The sequence below is a fragment of the Chiloscyllium plagiosum genome, unplaced genomic scaffold (assembly GCF_037043375.1).
Source record: "Chiloscyllium plagiosum isolate Xiang-an unplaced genomic scaffold, Cpla_swu_hap1 HiC_scaffold_3, whole genome shotgun sequence".
Lineage (NCBI taxonomy): Eukaryota > Metazoa > Chordata > Chondrichthyes > Orectolobiformes > Hemiscylliidae > Chiloscyllium > Chiloscyllium plagiosum.
This window is the reverse complement of record NW_028270141.1, coordinates 99,945,417-99,958,079: the sequence shown is the minus strand read 5'-3', so window position 1 is coordinate 99,958,079 and position 12,663 is coordinate 99,945,417. Positions and strand designations below refer to the sequence as shown.

Below are 12,663 nucleotides of genomic sequence, written 5' to 3'. Positions count from 1 at the left end.
ATATACCACAGGGCAAGAGTTAAAACTGGGGGTAAGGCAATTATTATATGATTAGGCAAGATTTAGGATGCAGAGGATGGGGAAGGAAATTACAGGGATTGAGTATAATTGAAATGTGGAGCTTGTTCAAGAAATAGCTACTGCGGGTCCTTGATAAGTATGCACCTGTCAGGCAGGGAGAAAATGGTCGAGGGAGGGAACTGTGGTTTACTAAAGAAGTTGAAGCTTTTGTCAAGAGGAAGAAGGAAGCTTTTGTAAAGATGCGACGTGAAGGCTCAGTTAGGGTGCTTGACAGTTACAAGTTAGCCAGGAAAGACCTAAAGAGAGAGCTAAGAAGAGCCAGGAGGGAACATGAGAAGTTCTTGGCAGGTAGAATAAAGGAATACCCTAAAGCTTTCTATAGGTATATCAGGAATTAAAGAATGACTAGAGGAAAAATTAGGGCCAGTCAAGGACAGTTATGGGAAGTTGTGCGTGGAGTCCGAGTAGATAGGAGAAGCGCTAAATGAATATTTTCGTTAGTATTCACACTGGAAAAAGAAATGTGGTCGAGGAGAATACTGAAATACGGGCTATTAGACTAGATGGAATTGAGGTTCATAAGGAGGAGGTGTTAGCAATTCTGGAAAGTGTGACAATAGGTAAATCCCCTGGGCCAGATGGGGTTTATACCAGGATTCTCTGGGAAGCTAGGGAGGAGATTGCAGAACCTTTGGCTTGGATCTTTATGTCATCGTTGTCTACAGGAATAGTGCCAGAAGACTGGAGGATAGCAAATGTTGTTCCCTTGCTCAAGGGGGCGGAGTAGGGACAACCCTGGTAGTCATAGACCAGTGAGCCTTCGGTTGTGGGTAAAGTGTTGGAAAGGATTATAAGAGATGGGATTTATAATAATCTAGAAAGGTAAAATTTGATTAAGGATAGTCAACACAGTTGTATGAAAGGTAGGTTGTGCCTCTCAAACCTTATTGAGTTCTTGGAGAAGGTGACCAAACAGATGGATGAGGGTAAAGCGGTTAATGTGGTGTATATGGATTTCATTAAACCGTTTGATGAAATTCCCCATAGTGGACTATTGCAGAAAATATGGAGGCATGGGATTGAGGGTGATTTAGCAGCTTGGATCAGAAATTGGCTAGCTGAAAGAAGACAGAGTGGTGGTTGATGGGAAATGTTCATTCTGGAGTCCTGCCTCACCAACTTTAAGGGCATTTAAATGGACATTGGCTAGATATATGGATGAAAATAGAATAGTGTAGGTTAGATGGGCTTCTGACTGATTCAAAGGTCGGTGCAACATCGAGGGCCAAAGGGCCAGTACTGCACAGTAATGTTCTATGTTCTACCTCATCCCACAGTGTGACTACTCCAACATCTGGTTTCTTCATTGTTTCTCAATTCTACTCAAAATGATTTTACAACATGATTTCCAAAATTAAGGGCCTCTACCTTTTCCAAACTTCCTGTCCTTCCCAAATGTCATAAACTATTGAATATTCATTTTGTCATCATGTCTGTGTGATGGCTATCAGACCTTACTAATTTATTGTTATTTTTATGTCAATTTATCTGTTTTGTTCCAAATGCATTCAAACGCATAGCTAGTAGTTCTTTTTTTTTTACTATTTTCATGATCTCTATTATTGAATACTTTGCTTGGTACACTCTGAGCAGAATGTGATTCAAAATTACAAAGATCAGCAAGGTGGCCTTTGTGTGGAGCCACAGAAAATGGGGGAGATACTAAATGAGTATTTTGCATCAGTATTTACTGTGGAAAAGGATATGGAAGATATAGACACTAGGGAAACAGATGGTGACACCTTACAAAATGTCCATAAAACAGAGGAGAAAGTGCTGGATGTCTTGAAACGCATAAAGGTGGTAAGTCCCCAGGACCTGATCAGGTGTACCCAGAACTCTGTGGGAAGCTAGAGAAGTGATTGCTGGGCCTCTTGCTGAGATATTTGTATCATCGATAGTCACAGGTGAGGTGCCGGAAGACTGAAGGTTGGCAAACGTGGTGCCACTGTTCAAGAAGGGTGGTAAGGACAAGCCAGGGAACTACAGACCAGTGAGTTTTTGAAGTAACAAAGAGGATCGATGAGTGCAGAGTAGTAGATGTGATCTATATGGACTTCAGTAAGGCATTCGACAAGGTTCCCCATGGGAGACTGGTGAGCAAGGTTAGATCTCACGGAATACAGGGAGAGCTAGCCATTTAGATACAGAACTGGCTCAAAGGTAGAAGACAGAAGGTGGTGGTGGGAGGTTGTTTTTCAGACTGGAGGCCTGTGACCAATGGAGTGCCACAAGGATCGGTGCTGGGTCCTCTACTTTTTGTCATTTACATAAATGATTTGGATGCGAGCATAAGAGATACAGTTAGTAAGTTTGCAGATGACACCAAAATTGGAGGTGTAGTGGACAGCGAAAAGGGTTACCTCGGATTACAACAGGATCTTGACCAGACGGGCCAATGGGCAGAGAAGTGGCAGATGGAGTTTAATTCCGATAATTGCAAGGTGCTGCATTTTGGGAAAGCAAATCTTAGCAGGATATATACACTTAATGGTAAGGTACTAGGGAGTGTTGCTGAACAAAGAGACCTTGGAGTGCAGATTCATAGCTCCTTGAAAGTGGAGTCGCAGGTAGATAGGGTAGTGAAGAAGGCATTTGATATGCTTTCTTTTATTGGTCAGAGTACAGGAGTTGGGAGGTCATGTTGCAGCTGTACAGGACATTGGTTAGGCCATTGGTTGGAATATTGCATGCAATTCTGGTCTCCTTCCTATTGGAAAGATGTTGTGAAACATGAAAGGGTTCAGAAGGGATTTACAAGGATGTTGCCAGGGTTGGAGGATTTGAGCTATAGGGAGAAACTGAATAGGCTGGAGCTGTTTTCCCTGGAGCGTCGGAGGGTGAGGGGTGACCTTATAGATGTTTACAAAATTATGAGGGGCATGGAGAGGATAAATAGACAAAGTCTTTTCCCTGGGGTGGGGAGTCCAGAACTAGAGGGCATAGTTTTAGGGTGAGAGGAGAAAGATATAAAAGAGACCTAAGGGGTAACTTTTTCACACAGAGGTGTGGTACATGTATGGAATGAGCTGCCAGAGGAAGTGGTGGAAACTGGTACAATTGCAACATTTAAGAAGCATTTGGATGGGTTTATGAATAGGAAGGGGTTGGAGGGATATGGGCCGGGTGATGGCAGGTGGGACTAGATTGGATTGGGATATCTGGTTGGCATGGATGGATTGGACTGAAGGGTCTGTTTCCGTGCTGTACATCTCTATGACTCTATGATCATTGCTTCTCTTCTTGCTACCTTGTTTTCATGCCTTTTTTTTTTGCATTTAATTTATGGAAACTTAACAAACCTGATCCCATGCCTCTGCTATTTTTTTAATGTCAGAACACTGGTGTCAGTCTACATTACAGCATACTCAGCACAGAATTAAATTCTTCATAGGAAGTAGTCCAAATTCACTCCTCGCTTTCAATGAGTTTATATCTTATTTTGTTGAGTAGCTCTGGCTTGAGAAGAAATGTTATGAATTGTTTTTCACAATGTGCTGGTGATATTTTTCTTCATTACAGCCGACATTCAAGATGATATTGTGGCCATGAACTACTTGCCTCAGTTACATGAATTGTTGAAGTTCTCCAATAAACTTGTGAATGAAGCAGCTCTTTCTGTTCTCAGCATTCTAACAGAGAATCATTCCAACACGGTAGGAGATATTTGATGCTTTCAAAATCTAGGCAAATTATTTGCATGGTTTAGGACTTCAGTGTGAACAAAAGTAAAACATTTGCGCTAGCCTTACTGTGGTTCCAGAAGCACATGATATATATTGCTATCAATCTAGTAAGCATTACTTATTGGGTTTGACTGCAGCATTACTGGTTAACCAGAAACAATAAAAAATGAAATCTGCTTGGAGACCCGTTCCCACTATTGTTGGTTGATAATTGTTCTTCCATCTTTGCCTAAAAGCAGTGCGCTATTTCAGCAGAAAAGGTTCCAATTAGAGTCAGGTGGGAGTGGTCTGATTCAAGACCTCAGAGTGCAGCTTGAGATCATCCACATTTAAGGACTACTTGCAAAATTGCCTCAAGTGTTTACAAATAGAGGAAATGAATGTAACACTGACACGTTTCTAAACTTGGGGTTCAGACATGTAAGTGAGCCTCGTAAAAGAAGCTAATTCTGCATCTAGCTATGTTATTCTGGGGATTTGGAAGTGCATAACGTCACTGCTGGCTGGAAAAATGTTCTGTATCTTCCTTGCATTATGCCTTGGTAAGCATGAAAGAAGTATTCCACCTATCATCGCCTATAATCAGGGAAGGAGCATACAAATGTTGGAAAGATTTGAGCTGACTCAAGAGAGTCAATATGGTGTTGTAAAGGGTAAATCAACCTAATAAAAGTTTTTGAAGAAGTGACTAAAGTAGTAGTCAGTGCATTATCTGTGAATATAGTATTGGTAGATGCCAGAAGAAACAAATAGGTAAAACTAAATCTCATGGAATTGAAGACAAGTAATTGACTTGGTTTGGTGATTGATTTAGAGGCAGAAGACAGATTAGGGTTAATGGGTATGTCTTCTGTCTGTCTCTCTCGCTCTCTTTATATGTAAAAGATAAAAATTAGTCACAAAGTAAGTAGTGTACAGCAGAGCAGGATAAAATGACAGCACAGTGATAATAGCACTTGACAAATAATCCATAGCTGATGTAGTCTGCATCAACTTCAGTAAGGCTTTTGACAAGGTCTGACATGGCAGAATAGTTAAAATGCTAAGAATCCATGGGATCTAGTGCAATTTGGCAAAATGGATCCAAATTTGGTTTAGAGGCAGATAGCCGAGGTGGTGGTCAAACAGTATTTTTGTGACTGGAAGTCTATGTCCAGTGGCCCAATTCTAGAAATGTTAGTATTATATACATTATGCTGTGGGAGTTCCTCATGATAGTGTGCTAGGCCCAACCATCTTCAGCTGCTTCATCAGTGACCTTCCCTCTATCATAATATCAGAATGGGGATGTTTGCTAATTGTTCAGCACCTTCTTGTCTCCTCAGATTCTGAAGCAGACTATATCAGTGTACAAATACACTTGAATACCCTTGAGACTTGGGCCAATAAATGGCAAGTAATATTCACACTGCACAAGTGCCAGGTTTTGACATTCTCCAATAAGAGAGAATCTAACCAGCTCCACTTGGCATTCAGTGGCATTACCATCACTGAATGCCCTATTATTAACATCTTGGGGTTACTATTAACTTGAACTGGGATAGCCAAGTAAATGTGGCTACAAGAGCAGGTTAGAGGTTAGGAATTCTGCAGTCAGTAACTCACATCCTGAGTCTCTAATGCCTGTCCATCATCGACAAGACACAAGTCAAATGTGATGGAATGCTGTCTTGAAGAGCACAAACCCAACACCACTTAAAACATTCTACATCATCTATGGCAAAACTAACATCTTGGTTATCACCCTGTTCACTGGCTTAACATTCACTCACTCCACCATAGACACACAGTGACAGCAGTGTGTACAATCACAAGATGAACTACAGGAACTCATCAAGCCTCCATTGATAGCATCGTACAACCTGCAAACTCAACCACCAAAACAGACAGGGGCAGCAGATATATCAGAATGCCATTACAAGCCAGTTCCCCACCATCCCTGAGATAGAACTATATCACCATTCCTTTACTTTCACAAGCTCAATCTTTGAGCTCACTAACAGCACATAGAGTCATAGAGATGTACGGCATGGAAACAGACCCTTCGGTCCAACTCGTCCAGATATCCCAACCTAATCTGGTCCCACTTGCCAGCACCGGCCCATATCCCTCCAAACCCTTCCTATTCATATACCCATCCAGATGCCTTTCAAATGTTGCACTTGGATCCACTTCACATAGACTGTGAATGTTTAAGGTGGCAGCTCATCATCACTTTCTCACAGGCAATTGCATGCGCAACAAATGTTGAACTAGCCTTTGGTGTCCACAACCTGTTAACCACACAAATGAATAAAAGTACAAAGTGCAGGGGTGGGGGCTGCAGAATCTTACATGTAAGTCAAGTCAGGTTTGGTTGGACAAGTTTGCTCAGGGCAGGCAACATTTCTTGCTGTATCTTCCCAAAGTCACTGAGTTAATTGGCATTTCAGCCCTTACAATGAATATCATGCTCTATTTCTGTCCCATCTTATCACACGCTGTTCCCACATCAATCCGTCACTCCCTGGAGATCCTAGAATTGATTGGCATTCCTGGAACCGTCACCATATTTAAAAGGCTGTTGTGCATCTGGACATGCATCTTCAATCGGACCAGCCCTGCATGGTTTCTGACATTTGACCTGGACAAGGTGAAAAGGGAGAAATTGTCACCGTACTTTGTGGGCAAGATCCTGGACTGAGGTGGTGCATAAGCGAGACTTCCTCTTCCCCCAGGACCAGCACTGCAGACCAGAACACCAGGCCATGCCAGCCTGGTCCAAGATTGCCACCTGGTCTCAGTTTCTGGAGGAATGTCCGGCATTGTAGGAAGATGTCGGTATTCTTCTCCATTCCACCATCTTCTTTCTGATACTTCACACTCACTCTGTCAACTGGCTCTACCTTTTTCTTGTCCAAGAGCAGTGGGAGACAGAGCAGACGTGACATTGGGGACCAGGAGATTGCTTGGAAGGTAAGGACTTGGTATATATTTGGGCAGTGGCTAAACCTGAGATACTGCACATATAGTATTTCCCTACAGCCCCCCACCCCCCCATCTAAGCAGAAGAAAAGGACTCTGTAAGATAAGATTTTTTAAATTTTATATATTTAAGTGCATTGTTTGGTATTAGTTAGTTAAAATCTAAGGCTTACAACAGCAGGGCCCCTCAGACCTGTGGCATGTGCCTCTTGCTTGATGTGGGAGCTCAGGGACGTGGCTGACGTTCCTGACTCTTACACTTGCAAGAAGTGTGTCCAGCTGCAACTCTTGTTTCACCGCATGACAGCTGTGGAACTGCAGATGGACTCACTGTGGAGCATCTGCGATGCTGAGGAGGTCGTGGATAGCACGTTTAGTGAATTGGTCACACCGCATATTAGAATTACTAAGAGAGAGGTGAATGGGTGACCAAAAGGCAGAGAGAGTAGGAAGGCAGTGCAGGTATCCCCTACGGTCATCTTCCTCCAAAACAGGTATACCGTTCTGGATACTGTTGGGAGAGATGGCTCCCCAGAGGAGGGCAGCAGTTGTCAGGATCATGGTACCATGGTGGGCTCTACTGTTCAGAAGGGCGGGAAAAAGACTGATAGGGTCATAGTCATAGGGGATTCTATTGGAAGGGGAGTAGATAGGTGGTTCTGTGGCCGAAAATGAGACTCCCCGATGGTATGTTGCCTCCCAGGTACTCAGGTCAGGGATGTCACCGATCAGCTGCAGAGCATTCTGAAAGAGAAGGGTGAACAGCCAGTTGTCGTGGTGCATATAGGCACCAACGATATAACTAAAAAATGAGATGAGGTCCTGAAAGCAGAATTCAGGGAGCTAGGAGTGAAGTTAAAGAGGGGGACCTCAAAGGTAGTGATCTCAGAATTGCTACCAGTGCCAAGTGCTAGCCAGGGTAGAAATGAAACAATAGGCAGGATGAACACGTGGCTTGAGGGATGTTGTAGGAGGGAGGGGTTCAGATTTGTGGGATGTTGGGACGGGTTCTGGGGAAGGTGAGACTATTACAATTTGGATGGTCTACACCTGAACCAGACTGAAACTAATGTCCTTGGGGGAGTTTTTGCTACTGCTGTTGGTGTGGTTTTAAAATAATGTGGCAGGGGGCTTGGAACTAGTCGACAGTGAGGAGGAAACTAGAGACTATAAGGAACAGGATCATGAAGTTAGCATTACCAAGGGGAAGAGTAGGCAGAGAGCAGATTAATGCAAAGGAACTGGTGGTCTGAAGTGCACATGCTTTAATGCAAGTATATAGTGCGTAAGGCAGACCAGCTTAGGGTTTGGATTGGTGCCTGGGAGTATGACGTTATTACGATCACAGAGTCTTGGTTGAAGGAAGGGCATGATTGGCAACTAAATGTTCCAGGATATAGATGCTTCAGACAGGACAGGGAAGGAAGTAAAAGATGGGGTGGGGAGGAGTTGCATTGCTGGTCAGGGATGATATCACGACTGTGCTAAAGGAGGACACTATGGAGGACTAGTGCAGTGATGCATTATGGGTAGAGCTGAGAAATAAGAAGGGTGCAGTTACATGGCTGGGGCTGGACTACAGGCTTCCCAATAGTGAGTATGAGGTAGAAGAACAAATAGGTAAACAGATTATGGAAAGATGTAGAGGCAACAGGGTGGTAGTGATGGGAGATTTTAATTTTCTCAACATTGACTAAGATACACTTAGTGTCAGAGGTCTGGATAAGGCAGAATTTGTAAGGAACATCCAGGAAAGTTTTCTAGACCAGTATGTCAATGGTCCAACTAGGGAAGGGCCCATATTGTACCTGGTGTTGGGGAATGAGTCAGGCCAGGTGGTAGGGGTTACAGTGGGGGATTTCTTTGGGAATAGTGACCACAGTTCTGTAAGTTTTGGAATACTTGTGGACAAAGATGAGAGTGGTCCTTAGGGAAGACTACTAAACTGGGCCAAGGCCAATTATACCAAAGTTCAGCAGGAGCTGGAAAATGTGGATTGGGAGCAGCTATTTGAAGGGAAATCCACATTTGATGTGTGGGAGACTTTCAAAGGTAGTGCAGGACAGGCATGTCTGTTTGAAAACAAGGGATAGGAAGAGCAAGATTTGTGAACCGTGGATGACAGGAGAAATTTCAAGAGGAAAAGGGAAGCATACACAAGGTCCAGGCAGCTAAGAACAGAGCGGGCCTTGGAGGAATATCAAGAGAGTAGGACCAATCTTAAACGAGGAATCAAGCGGACTAAAAGGGGTCATGAAATAACTTTAGTGAGCAGAATTAAGAAGAATCCCAAGGCCTTTATTCCTATAGAAGAAGCAAGAGGGTAACTAGAGAAAGGGTTGGTCCACTAAAGGATAAGGAAGGAAGGTTGTGTGTCGAACCTGAGAAAATGGGTGAGATTCTCAATGATTACTTTGCATCAGTGTTCACTGAGGAAAGGGACATGATGAATGTTAAGATTAGAGATAGAAGTTTGTTTATTCTGGATCATGTTGAGATAAGGAGGGAGGATGTATTGGGTAGGCCAAAGGATATCAAGGTGGATAAATCCCCAGGACCGAATGGGATCTATCCCAGGTGACTGAGGGAGGCAAGAGAGGAAAGAGCTGGGGCCCTGACAGATACCTTTGTGGCATCCTTAAACACAGGTGAAGTGCCAGAGGACTGGAGAGTTGCTAATGTTGTCCCCCTGTACAAGAAGGGCAGTAGGGATATCCCAGGTAACTACAGACCAGTGAGCCTGACGTCATTGGTGGGAAAGTTGCTGGAGAAGGTACTGAGGGATAGAATCTATTTATATTTGGAAGAGAATGGGCTTATCAGCGATAGGCAACATGGTTTTGTGCGGGGGAGATTGTGCCTTACCAACTTAATAGAGTTCTTTGAGTAAATGACCAAGTTGACAGATGAAGGAAGGGCTGTAGATGTCATATACATGGACTTTAGTAAGGTGTTTGAAAAGGTTCCCCATGGTAGGTTAATGGAGAAGGTGAAGTCACATGGTGTGCAGGGTGTTCTAGCTAAATGGATAAATAGCTAGTAGAGCAACCGGTGACAGAGAGTAGTAGTTGAAGAGAGTTTCTCGAAATGGAGAAAGGTGACCAGTGGTGTTCCACAGGGATCAGTGCTGGGGCCGCTGTTGTTTGTAATATATGTAAATGATCTGGAAGAGGCCATTGTTGGTATGATCAGTAAATTTGCAGATGACACGAAGATTGGTGGAGTAGCAGAAAGCATAGGGGGCTGTCAAAGAATACAGGAGTTGATAGATAGACTGGAGAGTTGGTCAGAGAGGTGGGAAGTCAACTATACTGTAAACAGAAGAGCCTTGGGAAAAGTTGATGAGTAGAAAATCTGGGAGTTCAGGTCCATTGTACCCTGAAGGTGGCTGTACAGGTGGATACCACAGACATATGGTATGCTTACCTTCATCAGACAGTGTATTGAGTATAAGAGCTGACAGGTCATGTTAAAATTGAACAAGCCGCATTTAGAATACTCTACAGTTCTGGTGGCCACATTACCAAAAGGATGTGGACATTTTGGAGAGGGTGCAGAGAATGTTTACGAGGATGTTGCCTGATATGGAAGGTGCTAGCTATGGAGAGAGGTTGAGTAGGTTAGGATTTCTTTTAGGAAAAAAAGGAGATTGAGGGGGGGAACCTGATTGAGGTCTACAAAATCTTGAAGGGTGGATAGAGATAAGCTTTTTCCAAGGATGAGGAATTCAATAACGAGAGGTCACGCATTCAGGGTGACATGAGAAAAGTTTAAGGGGGATACACGCGGAAAGTACTTTACACTGAATGGTGGGTGCCTGGAATGCATTGCCAGCAAAGGCAGTACAGGCAGGCATGGTAGATTCATTTAAGGTGCGTCTGGATAGATGCATGAGTAGGTGGGGAGCAGAGGGATATAGATCCTTAGGAATTGGGTGATAGGTTTAGACAGTGGATTTGGATCAGCACAGGCTTGGAGGGCCGAAGGGCCTGTTCCTGGGCTGTAAATTTTCTTTGTTCTTTGTTCCAAAAAGGGTCATATGCCACCACTCTCTTGAATGACTACAACATCTTCCCTTCTCGCAGTTGCCCATCCCAACCTGTGACCTCAGTGATCCTATGCGTGCCCTCACTGCAGCATACTCACGCATTTGGGTGCACAACAGTAATACCTGTGCCTCCCCCACTTCCATTTCTCAATACCTGCCTCTTTCATTTCAGAAACTAAACAAGCCACAGCAGGGCAGACAGACTCAAGACAAGCTGCCTGTCATTTGGCTCCTCATCTCTTATGAGCAGAGGATCCTGATTTTGACTGCCTCAAACAGGCCCAGGTCTGGTGTCGGAAACTGTATTTGACTTACTGTGCCAGGACTGTCTGAGCAAAGACTGTGCCCCTTGAATTAGGACCATAAGATATAGGAGTGGAAGTAAGGTTATTTGGCCCATCAAGTCCACTCCGCCATTCAATCATGGCTGATGGGCATTTCAATGCCACTTACCTGCACTCTCCTCGTGTCCCTTAATTCCTTGCAAGATTAAGAATTTATCAATCTCTGCCTTGAAGACATTTCACGTCCCGGCCTCCACTGCGCTCCATGGCAATGAATTCCACAGACCCACCACTCTCTGGCTGAAGAAATGTCTCATTTCTGTTTTAAATTGACCCCCTCTAATACTAAGGCTGTGCCCACAGGTCCTAACATCCCTGCCTGACAGAAACAAATTCCTAGCATCCACCCTTTCTAAGTCATGCATTATCTTGTAAGTTTCTATTAGATCTCCCCTCAACCTTCTAAACTCTAATGAATACAATCCCAGGAACCTCAGCCGTTCATCGTATGGTAAGCCTACCATTTCAGGGATCATCCGTGTGAATCTCCGCTGGACACACTCCAGTGTCAGTATGTCCTTCCTGAGGTGTGGGGCCCAAAACTAGACACAGTATTCTAAATGAGGCCTAACCAGAGCTTGATGGTGACCTGTTGACAGCCAGGGCAAACGTCCTGGTTTTGGGCCTGTGCTAACTGCCTCGAAAAGGCAGTTGTAGTATGAGCCAGGTTTCTGTGCTTGAGGGGACAAAGCATAAAATGGCCCCACAAGGCAACGATGCTGCGAGTATCCAAGTAGGCTCAGAGTGAGTGGGAGCCAAGAGAGCAAATGAACAGCCCAGAGGTGCAGCCTGGTCCAGTCCACAAGCTGGGTGTATGTCCTTGAGTGCAAAGTGTCCTTGCTGCAGTATTACAATGATAAATGCTGGTGCAACCTGAGGCATGGAATTGAAGTGTAGAAATGTCCTGGAAGTGGATTGGAGAGGTATCACAAGGATTCATAGAAACTGACATGTTGGATGTCAATGTCTGTGGATGTGGGTTGTGTATGGCCAGTACTCATACAGCGTGCCTGAAATGTTGATATCCTAGCATCCGGTAAGTTGACCCTGCTAAGAACTCACTCTGGTTTAACCAATGGCTAGTTTAGAAAGATCACAATATGTGGCAATTTGGGCTGTTAACAAAGAATTTAACAAGCAGCAATGAACATTAATAAGGAACTTGCTGCTGCCTAGCAAGAATCTCACCATGTCACTTGAGAAAGGTGTACAAGCTGTAACAAGATGATTTTGACATCACAATAGTACTCAATAAACATTTCTACTGATTCTATCACACCTCTCACCATAGCCCATTTTGCTCAGGGCCTGATAAGATTCTGCCCAAAGAGACCGTGATAGTTTGAAAATATGCATAAAGTTATGACAGATTGACTCCTCCATAGCAGAAAACACTTATATCCTATCAATTTCTTTACAAATTTTAAAAACTTCAATATAACCTAATGCATTTTAGTGACTACATGTTTAGTTTATATTATCTCCTTTTGGTTTAACAGAGCACTGATAATGACCTGCTGAAACTGTGCAGAAATAGAGA

General features: G+C 43.7%; 1 protein-coding gene across 2 annotated transcripts in view; it reads left to right on the top strand.

Annotated features, from left to right (window-relative positions):
• LOC122547436 (uncharacterized) overlaps nucleotides 1-12,663 on the top strand; it is a 75,311-nt gene that overhangs the window by 39,707 nt on the left and 22,941 nt on the right. For both annotated transcript variants that reach the window (XM_043686073.2, XM_087981915.1), the window contains one exon: nucleotides 3,604-3,737. In XM_043686073.2, the coding sequence (XP_043542008.2) occupies nucleotides 3,604-3,737 (134 nt within the window). The remainder of the gene's footprint in view (nucleotides 1-3,603; nucleotides 3,738-12,663) is intronic.